The sequence below is a fragment of the Heteronotia binoei genome, chromosome 5 (genome assembly GCF_032191835.1).
Source record: "Heteronotia binoei isolate CCM8104 ecotype False Entrance Well chromosome 5, APGP_CSIRO_Hbin_v1, whole genome shotgun sequence".
Taxonomy (NCBI): Eukaryota; Metazoa; Chordata; class Lepidosauria; order Squamata; family Gekkonidae; genus Heteronotia; species Heteronotia binoei.
The window spans coordinates 8,811,638-8,830,671 of record NC_083227.1 but is presented as its reverse complement, the minus strand read 5'-3'; the positions used below and the strand labels follow the sequence as shown (position 1 = coordinate 8,830,671).

The window sequence follows — 19,034 nt, the reverse complement described above, 5'->3', positions numbered from 1 at the left end:
CCCGGGTTTGATGTTAGAGTTTTCCTTCTCTTGGCTGGCAAGGTTGGTGAGCCTAGCCTGCCCATCCAGTCATACCGCCGGACATTCGGTCGCACCATGACGTGGCAAACTCTGTGAGAAACGGGGGGGGGGGGGACCAGCGGGAAGGTGTTGCCACGGATGCAGTAATTCAGGGGAGGGCATTGCAGTGACCATCTCCCAGGCCTAGCCGGACAGTGACCACGCGGCGTCCACTACACCGGGAAAGGAGAGGCTATGTATTGCGCATACACTGGGGGGGGGCAGGATACCCAAGAGGGAGCCCACCCCTCCCCCCCCATACGAATATAAAATACAATAAAACCGGGGGCGGAGCGTCGCTCGGTCATGGCAGACGCGAAATAGATACGCTCTGACAGCCTCCTTCCCCAATCTGTTAAATCAACGTTAAAACAAACTGAAATGTCATCTAAAACAAAAGGAAAAGTGGTGCGAAAGAAGAAGATTCTGGAATCAGGGAAAAAAGCTGCGGTTCCAAGTTACTTCTCGCCAGATAGCTCAGCAAAGGTGGGTGATCCGCTGGTGTGCTCCCCGGCCCCAGGCAAGATGGCGCTTAGCCCTGCAATTTCTCTCCAAAACCTTCCTCCTTCCTCTCCTGCTCCTAGTCGAGATGAGGATGGCCCGATCTGTCGAAGTGACCTCCAATTATTAAAGCAAGACATCCATAAATATTTTAAGGATGCCATTGTGGAATATATTAAACCCTTGAAAGAGAAAGTGCAGGAGCTTATGGAGGACCTAGCCACTACCGCTAAAATAGCGGAGAAAACAGCGGAGCTGGGGCTGTCTATTAAAGAGGAGCTCATTTCTGTAAAAAGCAACGAAATGAAGCTGCAAAATAGAATCTTGGTACTGGAGAATAAATGGAGGTCCCTTAACCTGAAGTTACGCGGTTTTGAGGAGGGGCTGAAGAAAAATGTGATCTCTTGTTATTTATTGCAAACTGGCTCCAAGAAAAATTCTCGTTTTCAGGCAATATGTCCAACAATATAGTAAAGGTACAAAGGCTGGGCTCTAGAAAGGCACTGCGAAATAATTTTACTAGGGATATTCTGGTGCAATTTTCAAATTTCAGGATAAAGGACATGATCCTACAAAAAGCAAGACAAACAGATGCCCTAGCTTATAATGGGAAACGTATTTTATTTTTATTGGATTTGTCACCTGATACTCTGGAAAAAAGAAAAAACTTGAAAATTATTACATCTAAATTGCATGCTAATAATCTGAGATTCCGTTGGAGCCCAACATCGGACATTCTTCTCTTCAAAGATGGCATTTTACACAGAGCCTTTGACGCACACTCGGGGATTACTTTAATGGATGCCTTAGCGTTAAAGACATCACAGGAAGAGAAGGACGCTCTGTGGCGGCTTTTTCCGGCGCCGAAGAACCAAGCACAAGACGAGACTGGAGAAAATGCAGAGACATAGAACCTGTACAACGCACCTCAGCACGCTTCCTTTACAATGCTGCGCTTAGACTTTGAACTACCTTTAGAGCTGTACCTATAGAAACTGGGTTTAGAGCCTTTTTGTGTTTGCTGTTGGTTCCTTTTACAACTCTGCACCTAAACTTTGTTATAATTGCTGAATGGTAAATATGAAAGTTGGGCTGAGCGTCCCTTTGGGTTTGCTGTTGATAATAGTATACACATCAATGGAGGAAAGGGGGAGCTCTGCTGATTGTTTATGAGTTTATGTTCTGGATAGAGTTTGATCTCTTATTTCTTCAAGCTGATGGTTCTATTTAAAACATTGTGTTAACTACTGAGATATCTGAATAGCACTTAGCTAGCACTTTTTTTTATTTTTTAGATAAGAAGTCATTTCTAAACCTGAAGAAATAATAATCCCCTTACTGATTCCTTCATTCTAAAGCTAATCAATTCTGTATTTCAAATTAAATATAGAAGTTTTCATATTTAAAAAAAAGGGAAAAGAAGGGATTACTGAATTCTTTGGTAAATTTCATTAATTTACAACAAATATTGGATGGAGCTATACATAATGGTGCCTTTCTATGAGTCATATTTACTGTTATGAAAACTCAATTTTGTCAACCACAAATATGGTCTAACTGGGCTCACTATTACTGAAGATATTGTTACAGTTAATGTTCTTGTTTTTGTATTGAGAACTGAATTGTTATTTATTGTTTTAAAGAGTTTGTTACTCATTGGAACTAATGGGGAAGGAGGAGGAGTTAGGGATTTGGTAATTTTTTTATTGTGGGTTATTATCGCCCTCTGGAGGGGAGAGTAGGTATTTCAAGGAAGGGAAACGCAGTAGTGTTTTTTCCCTAACCTCTTTCTTTGAAGGAGGCCTTGAGAAGGTACCCGTCGCAGGGTATTTAGTTTTTGCTTTTGTTTTAATTTGATCGCCTTTCTGTGGGGATAGAACAGGAAGGTAACGCCAATTGTGTTATATTCCCCTTTTTGAATATTTATTTTTAACTCCTTTTGATTATTAATTTTATATTCCTTATTGGCAACTTTGTTTATAACCTTTCAGGTTAATTTAATTTGGGAGTTGTTGTTTTTTGGTTTGGGGATAAGGGTGATAAGCTGCTCCAATACTTCACAGCCGGGGGAGGGATCCTAAAAGTCGTCTTTTTCTTTTTTACTTTCTTACTCCAGTAATGGCCAAATCAGTAAAAATCCTTACGTGGAACTGTAGGGGCTTAAAAAACCCGATCAAAAGGGCGCGAATTTCAAATTTTTTGACAAAAGAGCGGCCACAAATAGACTGTTTGCAAGAAACTCATAATAAAAAACAAACTACTCCACTACTACGCTCTAAATGGTTTACCCAGATTTTCCAGGCCACTGGGTCTTCAAAAGCGAGGGGAGTAGCAATTCTAATTTCTAAATCCGCATCATTTAGTTTGCAAGGCATAAAAGCTGACCCTAATGGTAGGTTTGTATTTGTAAAAGGTATGCTAAACGGCCACTTGATAACAATTGCTTCTATCTACTCTCCAAACAGCGGGCAGTTGGAGTTCCTGGAGGACACCTTTGCTGACCTGATGGGATTTAAACAGGGGGAACTCATAATCGGTGGAGACCTGAACCTCATTGTGGATCCTTCTCTTGACAGATCGGGTAGCAGTGGGACTAAACACAGGTTACCGGTACTTAAAAAGACTGGTCTTTCTGATCTTTTTCAATCTTTCAATGTGGTGGACGTCTGGAGGTCACTCAATCAGGGAGCAAGGGATTATACCTTTTTTCCCATGTGCACAACTCTTATTCTAGGATAGACTATATTTTAGTTTCGCCAAAGCTTCTACAGTCTATCCATAATGTTGATATTGGTTCAAGAAATATTTCTGACCACTCTTCGGTGTCAGGAGAATTGGATTTTTTGTGTACTGATAATAAAGGGCCCTCGTGGACTTTAAACAAACTACTTCTCTCTAAAGAGAGTGTGTGTGGGGAAATTAGGAAATCGATACAAGAATACTTTCTATATAATGGAAATTGTGGAGTCTCTCAACAAATTATTTGGGATGCATTTAAGGCTGTAATTAGGGGTAGTCTTATCTCAATTGCAGCGGCATGTCATAAGGAAAGGTGTAACAAAATAGAAGAGCATCAACTTAAAATAGCAGAGCTGGAAAAGAAACATATTAAATTTGGTGGGAAAAAATTGCTAAAAAAACTAACATTGGAAAGGAATAAATTGGAGCTGCTAGAAACCTCTGACATACAAAAAAATTTACTGTATCTTAAACAAAAATTTGTTACCAAAACTCCACAGTCTCCGAGATTTTTGAAGTTTAGATTACATCAAAAGAGTGCATCTACAATAATCCACTCTGTTCGCTCACCCATAAGAGATACCTGTGTAACACCTCATGATATCACCAAGGTTTTTCAGGATTACTACTCCGCCCTATATTCCTCCTCTATTGAGGATGATCTGGACTTCAAAACTTTTCTAAAAAATACTAACTATGACAGGAAATTATCAAAAGAGGACTCTGACTTCATGGACAGGTCAATTTCAGAATCAGAAATTATGGAAGCAATCTCGTCTATTAAAAACAATAAGGCTACGGGTAAAGACAGGCTTCCGATAGAATTTTATAAGAAATTTAGTTCCGAAGTGTTGCAACCCCTCTTGAAAACATGTAATTTGGCTATGGAATCGGGTACCCTTCCAGACTCGTGGAGGGACTAAAAAATGATCGTGATTCATAAAGAGGGAAAAGATAAACAGAACCCCAAATCTTATAGACCAATTTCAATATTGAATCACGACTTTAAAATTTTTTCAACCATACTAGCCCGTAGACTAAATAAAATTATTTGTTCCTATGTCCATGAAGATCAAGCAGGGTTTATCCCTGGTCGCTCTATCTCTGATAATATCCGAAGAACTCTTAACTTAATACACTTTGGAAAGTCATCTAAATTAACCTCATTAATTCTCTCATTGGATGCGGAGAAAGCGTTCGACATGCTTGAAATCAAATACCTGAAAGCAGTCTTAAATCATATGGGCTTTGGCCCTAACTTTCTTAATTCAATTGCGGCTATTTATAAAAATCCTAGAACGCAACTAACTATCAATAGTTATAGATCAGAAGAAATACAGTTGACCAGGGGTACACGTCAGGGATGTCCACTTTCTCCAATTCTATTCGCCATTTCGTTGGAACCACTAGCACATCTAATAAGGTCAGACCCTGAAATTGAAGGCATTGAAGTGAGAGGCACCTCTCATAAAATCAGTCTCTTTGCCGATGATACTGTTTTTTATTTGACTAACCGGGTGCAATCTCTAACAAAACTAATGAAAACTTTAACCCTATTTAAGAAATTTTCAGGTTTAACTATTAATATGTCTAAATCAGTGTTGTTCCCGATTCATGTGCCTCCCGACGTCTATCTACAAATAGAGCAGCTTTTCCCTTTTAAATGGGTGTCTAGATCATGGCGTCATTTAGGGATTCATATCCCTTTAGAATTGTCTAAATTGTTCGAGGCCAACTTTAAACAGCTGATCTCATCTATTAAAACCAAGCTAGCTATCTGGGCAAAATTACAGCTCAACCTGATTGAAAAGATAGATGTATTAAAAATGTTTGTTCTTCCCAAATTTCTTTTTTATTCCAAAATCTACCTATTCCTATTCCTGACAGGGATATGAAATCCTGGCAGCAATGCCTATCTTCTTTTGTTTGGAATAATAAAAAACCTAGAAGAAGAAGAAGAAGAAGATATTGGATTTATATCCCGCCCTCCACTCCAAAGAGTCTCAGAGCGGCTCACAATCTCCTTTACCTTCCTCCCCCACAACAGACACCCTGTGAGGTGGGTGGGGCTGGAGAGGGCTCTCACAGCAGCTGCCCTTTCAAGGACAACCTCTGCCAGAGCTATGGCTGACCCAAGGCCAAGCTAGCAGGTGCAAGTGGAGGAGTGGGGAATCAAACCCGGTTCTCCCAGATAAGAGTCCGCACACTTAGAATCTCATATAATGTTTTATCCAGGCCAATAGATAAGGGAGGGTTGGCAGCACCGCTTCTGAACAACTATTATGTGGCAGCTCAGCTACGTAATGTTTTGCTTTATGCAAAGAAGGTAAGCCACTCACCCTGGATCCAAATCGTGTCAACCAGTATAAACCCTCAGCATCTGAGAGAATTCCTTTGGATTTCCAGAGCTGAGAGGAGCAGAGTATTGCTAACTAACCCATTCTTAGGGCACACTTTGAAGACATGGGACAATTTCAGAGCATCCGTAGTTCAGCCCTCCACTCCGATAATGACCTTTTTGGGCCAGCATTGGTTTCCTCCGGGAACTTCTGAGAGTAGTTTTAAAACTTGGAGATGGCTCAACATCATACGAATTGCAGATGTTAGTCTAAAAGGGAAAATGCTTACCCGATCCCAACTGGAGTCCAAATATAAAACTACTATACCCTGGTTTGAATACCACCAACTCCACGACACTTTGCACAAGGTAATTCCTGTCATGTTATCTACAGATCGACTGAACTCTTTTGAAAAACTAGTGTTAAATGAAAACTCAAATATGAGAGGGGTGATTTCAAAAATTTATAATTTATTAAATTTTAAAAAATGGTCACAAGAGTCAAATCAGCAGAAGAGGTGGAACAAAGACTGCTTACTTGACTTATCCGCAGAGCAGTGGTCCAACATCTGGTCTTCTTCAATATGCAAATCCAGATGCACCAACTTTAAGCTTCAACAGTACAAACTCACTTCACGGTGGTACTTAACTCCCTTATCTTTGAGCCATGCTAGGTCAGGCCTCACTCCCCTGTGTTGGAAGGGATGTGGTGGGACTGGATCTTTCTCTCACTGTTGGTGGTTCTGTCCGAAAGTACAGGCGTTTTGGAAAGTCTTGCTAAACAAAATTGAAGCCATCACTAATGAACACATTCCTTGCACTCCTGAGTCAATACTACTCAATTACTGGCCGAATAATAATTACACCAAACAAAAAACAGAGCTTATTTCTCTTTTGTTTTTGGCTGGGAAAGCTCTATTAGCGAAATATTAGAAAACTACAAGAATTCCCTCAATTACCCTTTGGTATCAGAAAGTGTGGGAAATAGTTATTCAGGACAAAATAGCGTCGCAACTTATTTTTAATGATAATCCCAAAGTAGGGGAGAATTTCATTGAAAAATGGTTGTTTTTTTTTAATTATATAAATGCTAACTCATAAAAAAATGAAATGACAAAGAAATATTTAAACTTTGTCTTATTTTAATTTAAAGACTGTTGGGTTCTCTGAGCTCGGCTGTGGAGTTTGGAGCAGTAGTACAAGGGGTTTTTTTTTCCTTTCCCCCTTTCTTTTCTCCTTATACATTCTGTCAGTGCTTGAATTTAAGCTGTATTTGTACTGAAAAGTGTTGGTTATTGAAAAATAAAAAAAAATTGAGTTAAAAAAATACAATAAAACCATACATAGTAATTACAGTTACAGTTATAAAATCATCATTAAATCATTAAACATTAAAATTAACATTGTGGTGCTATAACTTAGGTCTTTAATGAAATTCAGTGGCTAGAACATGTCCAGCGAAACTTTCTTGACTTGGTATTAGGTGAAGGCTATTTTGAAGAGATAGGTCTTACAGGCCCTGCGGAATTGGTCTAAACATCGCAGGGCCCGTACCTCCTCCGGGAGTTGATTCCACAGCAGTGGGGCTGCAATGGAGAAGGCCCGATCTCGGGTGGTCTTCAATCTGGCCTCCCTTGGCCCAGGGATATTCAGCTGGTTCTTTCCAGCTGACCTCAGTGCTCTCTCGGGTTCATATGGGTAGAGACGGTCCCTCAAGTAGGCAGGTCCTTGGCCATATAGGGCTTTAAAGGTGATAACCAGCACTTTGTAATGGACTCAGTACACCACTGGCAGCCAGTGCAGTCCGCGTAGACCCGGCTGTATGTGCTCCCATCTCGGGAGCCCCAACAGCAGCCTAGCCGCCGTGTTCTGCACCAGCTGCAGTCGCTGAGTTCGGCACAAGGGCAGCCCCATGTAGAGGGTGTTACAGTAGTCCAGTCTCGAGGTGACCGTAGCATGGATTACCGTTGCTGGGTCCAGGCGCTCCAGGAAGGGGGCCAACTGCTTCGCTGGTCGAAGGTGAAAGAACGCGGACTTGGCAGTGGCCGCTATCTGTGCCTCCATTGATAATGAAGGCTCCAGAAGAACCCCCAAGCTCTTGACTCTGTGGGCCGCTTTCAGCAGCACACCGTCAAAAACTGGAAGGTCGGCCGTCCATTAGTAGATAGAGCTGGGTGTCATCTGCATATTGGTGGCACCCAAGCCCAAACCTCCGAGCAATCTGGGCAAGGGGGCGCATGTAGATGTTAAATAACATCGGAGAGAGAACTGCACCTTGTGGCACCCCTTGCACTAGTGGGTGCCTCCGGGACAGCTCTCCCCCAATTGCCACCCTTTGTCCCCGTCCATCAAGGAAGCAGGAAAGCCACTGTAAGGCCGACCCCCTAATCCCTGTGTCGGCGAGCCGGCGGGCCAGTAACCGATGGTCGACCGTGTCGAACGCAGCTGACAGGTCTAACAGCATCAGTACCGCCACGCCGCCTCGATCCAGATGCTGCCGGAGGTCATCCACCAAGGCGACCAGCACTGTCTCCGTCCCATGGCCCGGACGAAAGCCGGACTGGTGGGAGTCTAAGGCGGAAGTGTCATCCAAAAAACTCTGTAACTGTAGCGCCACTGCCCTCTCAATAACTTTACCTAAAAATGGTAAGTTCGAGACCGGTCGGTAATTCGCCAATTTGGCCGGGTCTGCTGTACTTTTTTCCAAGAGAGGGCGGACCATAGCCTCTTTCAAGGATGTTGGAAATTGCCCTTCCATGAGGGATCTATTTATGATATCCCGTACAGGATATCTAAGCTCCCTCTGGCAAGATTTAATTAGTCAGGAGGGGCATAGGTCAAGATCACAAGTTGTAGGGCGCACAGTAGAGAGAATTCCATCAACTTCCCCTAAGCTAAGTGCGTCGAAGTGGTCCAAGATAAAATCGGAAGACAGCCACGGAGCCTCGGGTTCTTGTACTGTATCCAATGTGGCGGGAAGGTCCTGGCGGAGCGACAAGATTTTATCTGCAAAAAATTTCGCAAAAGCCTCACAGCCTATTTCCAATTCTCTCATGTTTGGTCTGCCTTGAGGCAGGGTAGTCAAATTCTCAGTTATCTTAAATAGTTGTGCCGGGCGCGAATTTGCAGACGCAATCCTAGCCGCAAAGTAATCTTTCTTTGAAGCTTTGACTACCATCTCATAAGACTTCATAAACGTTCTGTAGGATGTTCTCGTCGCTTCGTCACGAGTATGCCGCCACCGCCTCTCTAGTCGTCTGAGTCCCTGTTTCAGCTGGCATAGCTCTGAGGTGTACCATGGAGCCAGCCTACTATGGGGACGCAGAGGATACCGGGGTGCAATCTCGTGATGGCCCTGGATACCTGTCGTGCCAGGTCTCTACCAGGTCATCAAGGGAATCGCTAGGGGGCCAGGGGTCCCGCAGAGCCATTTGGAACCGCTCAGAGTCCATCAGACTCCGCGGGCGAGCCAAAATAGGCTCGCCGCCCATACAGGGTTGGGGCGGGGCACCCACAGGAGCCTTGAGGGCTAGGTGATCCGACCATGGCACCGGTTCTACAGCGATATCCACCAAAATCCCGGACGCAAAGATCAAGTCTAACATGTGCTCGGCCTGATGCGTGGGAGTGGTAACAAATTGGGAGAGTCCCAGTGTCGCCATGGAGGACACTAGGTCCTGCGCCTGATTGGAGGCCATGTCATCCGCATGGACATTGAAATCACCCAAGACCATAAGCCTTGGGAACTCCAATGCCCAGCTTGCCACGGCCTCCATCAGGGATGGTAAGGCGCTGGCCGGTGCGTTAGGCGGACGGTACACCAGCCAGATCGCCAACCCCTCCCCCACATCCCACGCCAAACCGGCACATTCCAGACCGTCGATCGTTGGGGCCGGGAGAGCCCTGAAGGAGTAATCCTCCCGTATGAATAGCACCACCCCTCCCCCCCGCCCGTTTATCCGTGATTGGTGAAAGACCGAGTAGCCTGGGGGCGCCATCTGGGAGAGAGCCACTGTCTCCCCGTCCCACACCCAGGTCTCGGTCACGCAAGCGAGCTCCATATCCTGTTTAAGCAGGAATTCCCTAAGGATTGAGGTGTTATTGTTTATGGACCTGGCATTACATAACAGCAATGACGGAGACGGGCTCCTCTTAGCCCCACTACCTGTCACTGTTGGGATGGGTCACAGGCTGAAAGGAGGCCGAGCACTGTTTTGTCTACTATCAGCAAGGAGGTTGCCTCCTCACTCTGAAGGCCACACGGCTTGGCTTCAAAGGGCACCAGTGTGAGAATGTGCAGAGACACATCATAATTCAGGCTACAGCCCTAAATATTTTGGATACCAGTAGGGCAAGGTTAATTGCTACATAGGCACTCGGGGTTATTAGAAGGTTACAACATGGAGTCAGTTTGGTTCAGTTACAATCTATGCATGAGCAATACTGAAATTACAATACAAGTACTGGTTACATTACAGTGAAGCATCAGCAATAGTTACAAGTTCTGACAGTGAGAGAGGTCAGACACACACACCCCAGGCAGCACAACAGGGAGAAACACCAGGGCCCGGTCCCAGGAGGGAAGGGTTCAGATCTTGTTAAGGGAGATGCCAACAAGAATATGAAGCCTGCCTTTTGGGGGTCAGGAGGCCCAGAAAGGAATCCCAGATTTGATCCAATGTGTTAAATCATTCATGCTGATTGACTTGTTGCAATGGCAGGTATTTTGGCTGACTCTCCCCCCAACTCCCATCTCCAGCAGGGCACCACTGAGATAATTAGTAGCCATGCAAAGGTGTCCAAGGTCTTGGCATAGGCTTCATTCCAAATAGTCTGGACAGTGGAAAAGGGTCCTTCTTTCAGGGTGAGCAGGAATACGGGGCAGGGAGAAAATCATGAATATTCTCAAGGATGAAGGACTTGTGGTACATTCCCTGCTTCTTTTTTGGAGTGGAGGTTGTATTTATAGGTGCATGTATGTGTCTGTGTGTTTGTGTGCATATACGTATCTTCCTTCTGACACACTCCTGTTTGTCTCTCTCTGTCCCCCCAAGGAGAAGCCTCTCTTCAGAATAAAGGCAACTTTTCAGAGACAGAGGTGGCTCAAGAGAAGGGGCAGCAGATGGAAGAGCAGGACTCAGAAGGATTTGGAAGTGACAAGAGAGCAAGCAAAAGTCTACATCCCACCCCAGCTGGGAGTGGTGTTGAATTCTGGGAAAGGGCTGTGCCAGAGGTCCTGGCTAAGAACACCCTGACCTCAGAAGTATGTTGCCAATGTTTCCGGCAGTTCCGCTACCATGAGGCTGATGGGCCCCGAGAGGTTTGCAGCCAGCTCCATGGACTTTGCATCAAGTGGCTGAAGCCGGAGAGGCACACCAAGAAGCAGATCCTGGACCTGCTGATACTGGAGCAGTTCCTGACTCTCCTGCCCCAGGAAATGCAGTGCTGGGTCAGAGGATGTGGGCCGGAGACCAGTTCCCAGGCGGTGGCCCTGGCCGAAGGTTTCCTCCTGAGCCAGGCAGAAGAGAAGAGGCAGGCAGAACAGGTGAGGAGGGATTCCCTACAGGTGTGTCTAATTCAAGCAACGATAGCTCACCTTATATTAAAGTTTCTTTGCCGGATAATTGTGTCGTGCGTCTTCTGCTAGAGAATTTCTGACCCCTGCAGATAACTAATCAGATCTGCTGAAAGAAGAGTGCAGAGTCTGGGAGTGAGGCAGAATCCATTCCTTGGTCTCTTTTCCATTCCATCTCTTACCCCTCTCCCTTGCTGCTGTTTTAGATGCAGGGACCACCTTTGGAGATGGAAGCTGCAATCCCTGAGGCAGAAGGAGCTTCCTTGGAGCAGGGGCAGAGGGTGCAGGCAGTGGAGCGTGCCCAAGATGCCCTCTCCTGTGGTAAGGACTCCTTGTGCCTGGGGAGCCTGTGAATGTGATGGGTAGAGAGGTCAGGTCAGGGCGGGGAATGCAGATTTCTATAGGCAACACAGAGTTAATTGGTGGCACTCAATATCCACACACTGTGATGTCTCTAAAAGGTCAGACAAACTCCTGGAGGACCATTTATCCCATAACTTTAAAAAATCATCTCTCTCCTTTCTTCCCTAAAAGGTCTCAAATTCCCTGGGGAGGGGAAGGCAGACAAACCTCTAAAGGGAACTTCCGCCTTCAGGGGGAGCAGAGCTCTGAAACCACTCCCTGGGGGCCAATAATCATGGGGACATTTTCCTTCTGTGCCTGTGGTTGAAGCTTAGGGTTAGGGTTGGAGGGTCATCTGGGAGGCTGCTGAGGGTCGCAGGGGGTGGAGTAGGGATGGCAGCACTTGTAGGCACTGGAGAGGGTCTTGGGGTTGGACATGGGACAGATGTGATGTCATGTTGAGGTTGTGTCAGACTGAAAACATGGTTTAATTTAATTTAAATTTAATTTGCGATTTATACCCCGCCCTATGCTGCAAGGCGGGCTCACGGCAGCTTACAACATTAAAACATTACAGTAACAATAAATAAAACATATTCAATTCAGCATGCCCCAGAGACACTCTGAAAGCTCATTCCTCTGACCCTCAAGTCCCCAGAATTTCTGTAGTCATGTCTGGTTCAACAGGATGGTGGTATCTCATGCTATTGCATTTCCACCCCTCATTTCCCTCCTTGTAGAGGAAACACAACTCTGACGGAAGTCTCACATACATTGGCAATATTTATAATAATTATAATTCATAGGTCCCTGGTGCTTCTCTTCTGCCTCTCCCAGAATGTAGTAAAAAGTATTTTAAAAATGAGTTGAGTGTACATAGCAGAAGGTTTCACAACCCTGAGAATAGTGTGTGTGTGAACCAGGAAACAAATAAGCAAACACCCTCCTCCCTCCCTTGTCTCAGGAACAGGCAGTGAAGAGATGCTGTTGAGCCGTTGTCTTTTCCAGGGTGTGGGAACAGTCGCTGCACCTCCAATCCAGGTAGGAGAGATGAGCAGGGGGGGGGGGGGCACATCCTGGGTTCCTCCTCCTTTCTAAGGGGAGCTTTTGCTCCTTCAGTTTCTACAAGGGGTCCGTGAGAGAGATCCTTTGAGTGCTGCTGTGTTTATTTTCTGTACCTTTCCAGACGACTCCCTTCCAGTGTGAGATCTCTGAAGAGGAGGGAATCTTCTTTTTCTTCCAGGGTCCCTTTTCCTTGGAGGAGGTGTCCGTCTCTTTCACGGAGGCAGAATGGGCCTTGCTGGATCCGGGACAAAGAGCTCTGTACAGTGAAGTCATGCTGGAGAACTATGGGAACGTGGCCTCTCTGGGTAAGGATCTTTCAAGGGCACCAAAGGTGCAACTTGCTGCCATTGTGAGGTGGAATGAATCCAAATATTGAATAGCAATGCATCATTTTGACGCCTTTCCCACTGCTTCGGGCGGGGCTGCAGCTCCTTGGCAGAGCATCTCTTTTGCATGCAAAAGGTCCCAGGTTCACTCCCCAACATCTCCAATGAAAAGGATCAGGTAGGAGGTGAAATGAAAGACTCTGCCTGAGACCCTGGAGAGCCAATGTTGGACTAAGTGGACGAGGGGTGTGTAAAAAAAATCGGTTTTGGAAATATACGGGGCCAGAAAATTCGGAATTTCCGAATATACGGCCCCATTATACCCCATGGCCATTGAAATCAATGTCAAAATAGGGTATATTGGAAGCGACCTGGAGGGGAGGGGGTTTGAGGGAGAGTCCCCAAATGTGCAGGGGACCTGTACAGGACTCTTCCTTACAAACCTGCCAAGTCCCAAAAAGATTGAGCCAGGGGGTCCCAATCCATTATATTTTTAGTTTTCTGCTGTGTGATCCTTGTGCTTTTTTATTGATGTTTTATTTTAAAAATTGCAATGCAAAATCCCACTATTCTCCTACTTTTCGTAAACAAAATATTGCAATAGTTTTAATCTTGTTTGTACATCATTTCCTTTCTCCCGCCTCCACCCTCAAAGTCTCCTGGCTCCACCCCCAAATTTTAGTGGGCCACGAAGGAGCAGTGTAAAAATAACAGGGCCACAGCGGGAAAAAGTTTGGGAATCGGTGTTCTAGAGGCTCCCAAGCGCATGTCTCCATCCCAAATGAGTTGGTTCAGAGAGAGTGACCTTCACTCTTATGTCAAGAGAATGGGCCAGAGATTCCTGATTCCCTTCTGAGCCACATTTGGTCTGGTACAATCATAGAGGCCGGTGGGTAAGGAGGGAGGGGGGGCTTAATCTGGAGGTTCAGAAGCTCCTTTTGGCAAGAGTTCAGCTGAAGTTCTTCACGGGTGGGGGAGGTATCCTTAAATACCAGATATTCTTGGGGAAAGGTGGGGGGGGGGTGGCTAAGATCAGTCCAGCTGGATGAAGTCAAAGGGCCATCAGTCCTTTCCTCCTGCAGTCCCATAGATCCCTTTTGGTCTTACCAGCCTTTCCAAGTGCTAACAGTTTCTCTCTCTTTATTTCAGCAGAGGATGATCAGAGGAATGAGGAGGGTGAGAAACTTCATCAGGAAATGCCGGATAAAGATAAAAATGAAGACTTGTGCGAAAATGTTAGGAATGCAATCAGAGTGAAGAGAAAGAAAGGTGGCTGTATGGCTGAGAAGCATGATGGAAGACAGTGGAATATACATTTTCCAAAGCACAGAAAAATGAAAGCAAGCAAATCCATTCAGTGCAGAAAGTATTTCAGAAATAGTTCACAGCTTCTTGCACATCGAAGAATAAAGAAACAGGGGACACCTGAATACTCAGAGACAAGACATAAATTCAGTCTCAGTAGTAATATTAAGCAGCATCAGAAAACTCACGCAGAGGAGAAACCTTTTGAATGCTTGGAGTGTGGAAAGAGATTTAGTATGAGTGGCAGTCTTCAAAAGCATCAGAGAACCCACACAGGAGAGAAGCCTTTTGAATGCTCAGTGTGTGGAAAAAGATTCATGTGGAGTGGCAGTCTTCAATATCATAAGAAGACCCACACAGGGGAGAAGCCTTTTGAATGCTCAGAGTGTGGAAAGAGATTCAATCGGAATAGCCATCTTGAAACGCATCTGAGAACCCACACAGGGGAGAAACCTTTTGAATGCTGGGAGTGTGCAAAGAGATTTAGTGCAAGTTATGCTCTTCAAAAACATCAGAGAATCCACACAGGGGATTCTTTTGAATGCTCAGTGTGTGGAAAGAGATTCAGTCGGAGTGGCAATCTTCAAAATCATCAGAGAACCCACACAGGGGAGAAGCCTTTTGAATGCTTGGAGTGTGGAAAGAGATTTATTACGAGTGGCAGTCTTCAGTATCATCAGAGAACCCACACAGGGGAGAAGCCTTTTCAATGCTCAGAGTGTGGAAAGAGATACAGTACGAGTGGCAGTCTTCAGTATCATCAGAGAACCCACACAGGGGAGAAGCCTTTTAAATGCTCAGAGTGTGGAAAGAGATTCAGTAAGAGTGGCAGTCTTCAAAGGCATCAGGGAATCCACACAGGGGAGAAGCCTTTTGAATGCTCAGAGTGTGGAAAGAGATTCAGTCAGAGTGGCAATCTTCAAAGACATCAGAGAACCCACACAGGGGAGAAGCCTTTTGAATGCTCAGAGTGTGGGAAGAGATTCTGTACGAGTGGCGATCTTCAAAAGCATCAGAGAACCCACACAGGGGAGAAGCCTTTTGAATGCTTGGAGTGTGGAAAGAGATTTATTACGAGTGGCAGTCTTCAGTATCATCAGAGAACCCACACAGGGGAGAAGCCTTTTAAACGCTCAGATTGTGGAAAAAGATTCAGTTGGAGTGGCAGTCTTCAAAGGCATCAGAGGATCCACACAGGGGAGAAGCCTTTTGAATGCTCAGAGTGTGGAAAGAGATTCAGTCAGAGTGGCAGTCTTCAGTATCATCAGAGAACCCACACAGGGGAGAAGTGTTTTGAATGCTCAGAGTGTGGAAAGAGATTTAGTACGAGTGGCTATCTTCAAACGCATCAGAAAACCCACAACAGGGAGAAACGTTTTGAATGCTCAGAGTGTGGAAAGAGATGTATTACGAGTGGTGGTCTTCAATATCATCAGAGAATCCACACAGGGGAGAAGCCTTTTGAATGCTTGGAGTGTGGAAAGAGATTCAGTCAGAGTGGCAGTCTTCAATACCATCAGAGAACCCACAAAGGGGAGAAGCCTTTTGAATGCTCAGAGTGTGGAAAGAGATGTAGTACGAGCAGCGGTCTTCAATATCATCACAGAATCCACACAGGGGAGAAGCCTTTTGAATGCTTGGAGTGCGGAAGGAGATTCAGTCAGAGTGGCAGTCTTCAAAATCATCAGAGAACACACACAGGGGAGAAGCCTTTTGAATGCTTGGAGTGTGGAAAGAGATTTATTACGAGTGGCAGTCTTCAGTATCATCAGAGAACCCACACAGGGGAGAAGCCTTTTCAATGCTCAGAGTGTGGAAAGAGATTCAGTACGAGTGGCAGTCTTCAGTATCATCAGAGAACCCACACAGGGGAGAAGCCTTTTAAATGCTTAGAGTGTGGAAAAAGATTCAGTAAGAGTGGCAGTCTTCAAAGGCATCGGAGAATCCACACAGGGGAGAAGCCTTTTGAATGCTCAGAGTGTGGAAAGAGATTCAGTCAGAGTGGCAGTCTTCAAAGGCATCAGAGAACCCACACAGGGGAGAGGCCTTTTGAATGCTCGGAGTGTGGAAAGAGATTCTGTACGAGTGGCGATCTTCAAAAGCATCAGAGAACCCACACAGGGGAGAAGCCTTTTGAATGCTTGGAGTGTGGAAAGAGATTTATTACGAGTGGCAGTCTTCAGTATCATCAGAGAACCCACACAGGGGAGAAGCCTTTTCAATGCTCAGAGTGTGGAAAGAGATTCAGTACGAGTGGCAGTCTTCAGTATCATCAGAGAACCCACACAGGGGAGAAGCCTTTTAAACGCTCAGATTGTGGAAAAAGATTCAGTTGGAGTGGCAGTCTTCAAAGGCATCAGAGGATCCACACAGGGGAGAAGCCTTTTGAATTCTCAGAGTGTGGAAAGAGTAGGGTGACCATAATGTCTGAAGGCCAGCCAGGGACACCTTTGGGGGGGGGGAAGGTAGGGGTGTGCGCGCGCAAAGCGTGCGCGCCGCCGGAAACAGGAAGTGACGTCACTTCCGGTGACATCACTTCCCCCAAATGCCACTGCCGGAAACAGGAAGTGACTTCACAGCACTTCCTGTGACGTCCCCAAAAATCCCCCAAATATCACCGCCGGAAACAATTTTGTTCTCAAATCCTGTATATACTTCATCAGTATATGGGATAAGGCACTTTCTCAACTGTGCTGCATAATGCGCCTATTTATTTTGTCCTGTTTGCTCTGTTGGCTCTATCTGCGCCACCTTCATCACTTTCGGGGTGTGGATCCCCCAGTGGGGTGGTCTCCCGACTCCCTCCGCCGGCTGTTTCTGATAGCCCTGCGCCCCCTCTTTCATTTGATATGTGTCCCGTGCGGGTGCCACCCTCCCGCCAGGAGATGCCGCAAAATGAGCCCCCTTGAGGCTTATGGCAGCAGGGCTCGGGGGAAGCGAGCTAGACTGCTGTTCTTTTGAGGGGTTATAGAGTGTTTCGAGCCTGTCCCTGTGGCATCGGTCCCATCGTTGTGGGACCCAGGGGGCCGGCGCAGCGGCACGCCGAAGCAGCCTGTCACTAATAACACAGGTCGAGTTGCAGGACAGGAACCCGGAAGTGACTGACAGGCTGCTTCAGCGTGCCGCTGCGCCGGCCCCCTGGGCCCCACAATGATGGGACCGATGCCACAGGGATGGAGGGCTTCCAGCGACCAGCGGAGGCCGCGGAGAGGCCTCCGCCACCGCCGCCGGGCCCGCGCGGTGGGCCGCGGGCGTCAGCGGGGAAGGCGGCGAGTGAGAGAGGGACGCTCCCTCCCTCACTCGCCGCCTTCCCCGTCGACGCCCGCGGCCCACCTCCTCCGGGGCTGGCTAAACCGGGACCTCTAAATGGTCCCGGTATAGCCAGCCCGGGACGGTCTGGCCACCCTAGGAAAGAGATTCAGTCATGGAGAAACGTTTTGAATGCTCAGAGTTTGGAAAGAGATGTATTACGAGTGGTGGTCTTCAATATCATCAGAGAATCCACACAGGGGAGAAGCCTTTTGAATGCTTGGAGTGTGGAAACAGATTCAGTCAGAGTGGCAGTCTTCAATACCATCAGAGAACCCACAAAGGGGAGAAGCCTTTTGAATGCTCAGAGTGTGGAAAGAGATGTAGTACGAGCAGCGGTCTTCAATATCATCACAGAATCCACATAGGGGAGAAGCCTTTTGAATGCTTGGAGTGCGGAAGGAGATTCAGTCAGAGTGGGTCTTCAAAGGCACCAGGGAACGCACACAGGGGAGAAGCCTTTTGAATGCTCGGAGTGTGGAAAGAGATTCATGTGGAGTGCCAGTCTTCAAACACATCAGATAACCCACAAAGGGGAGAAGCCTTTTGAATGCTCGGAGTGTGGAAAGAGATTCATTACGAGTGGCGATCTCCAAAAGCATCAGAGAACCCACACAGGGGAGAAGCCTTTTGAATGCTCAGTGTGGAAAGAGATTCATGTGGAGTGCCAGTCTTCAAACACATCAGATAACCCACAAAAGGGAGAAGCCTTTTGAATGCTCGGAGTGTGGAAAGAGATTCAGTATGAGTGGCGAGCTTCAAAAGCATCAGAGAACCCACACAGGGGAGAAGCCTTTTGAATGCTCAGAGTGTGGAAAGAGATTCAATCAGAGTGGAAATCTTCAAACGCATCAAAGAACCCACACAGGGGAGAAGCCTTTTGAATGCTGGGAGTGTGGAAAGAGTTTTAGTATGAGCAGCGATCTTCAAAAGCATCAGAGAACCCACAAAGGAGAGCCTTTTCAATGCTCAGAGTGTGGAAAGAGATTCCATACAAGTGGCCATCTTCGGTATCATCAAAGAACTCACACGGGGGAGAAGCCTTTTGAATACTCAGAGTGTGGAAAGAGATTCAGTCAGAGTGGCAGTCTTCAAAGTCATCAGAGAACCCACACAGGAGAAAAGCCTTTTGATTGCTCAGAGTGTGGAAATAGATTCAGTACGAGTGGCCATCTTCAAAAGCATCAGAGAACCCACACTCTGGAGAAGCCTTTTGAATGCTCAGAGTGTGGAAATAGATTCAATACGAGTGGCCATCTTCAAAAGCATAGGAGAACCTACACGGGGAGAAGGCTTATGAATGCTCAGAGTGTGTAAAGAGATTCATGTGGAGTGGCAGTCTTCAATGGCATCAAAGAACCCACACAGGGGAGAAGCCTTATAAATGCTCAGAGTGTGGAAAGAGATTCATGTGGAGTGGTAGTCTTCAATGGCATCAGAGAACCCACACAGGGTAAAAGCTTTTTGAATGTTC

At 46.2% G+C, this 19,034-nt stretch overlaps 2 protein-coding genes across 2 annotated transcripts; both read left to right on the top strand.

Annotated features, from left to right (window-relative positions):
- Window positions 1-585: 585 nt before the first annotated feature.
- On the top strand, window positions 586-15,564 carry LOC132571648 (zinc finger protein 664-like; the record flags this gene model as incomplete). Its single annotated transcript, XM_060238444.1, has 3 exons — window positions 586-888; window positions 3,921-4,101; window positions 14,636-15,564. Coding segments are annotated over exons 1-3 (1,413 nt in total), but the record flags the coding sequence as incomplete, so codon positions are not given.
- Window positions 15,565-15,633: 69 nt separating this feature from the next.
- On the top strand, window positions 15,634-16,542 carry LOC132571647 (gastrula zinc finger protein XlCGF17.1-like; the record flags this gene model as incomplete). The annotated part of the gene is made up of 1 exon (XM_060238443.1): window positions 15,634-16,542. A coding segment is annotated over one exon (909 nt), but the record flags the coding sequence as incomplete, so codon positions are not given.
- Between the last annotated feature and the right edge of the window lie 2,492 nt (window positions 16,543-19,034).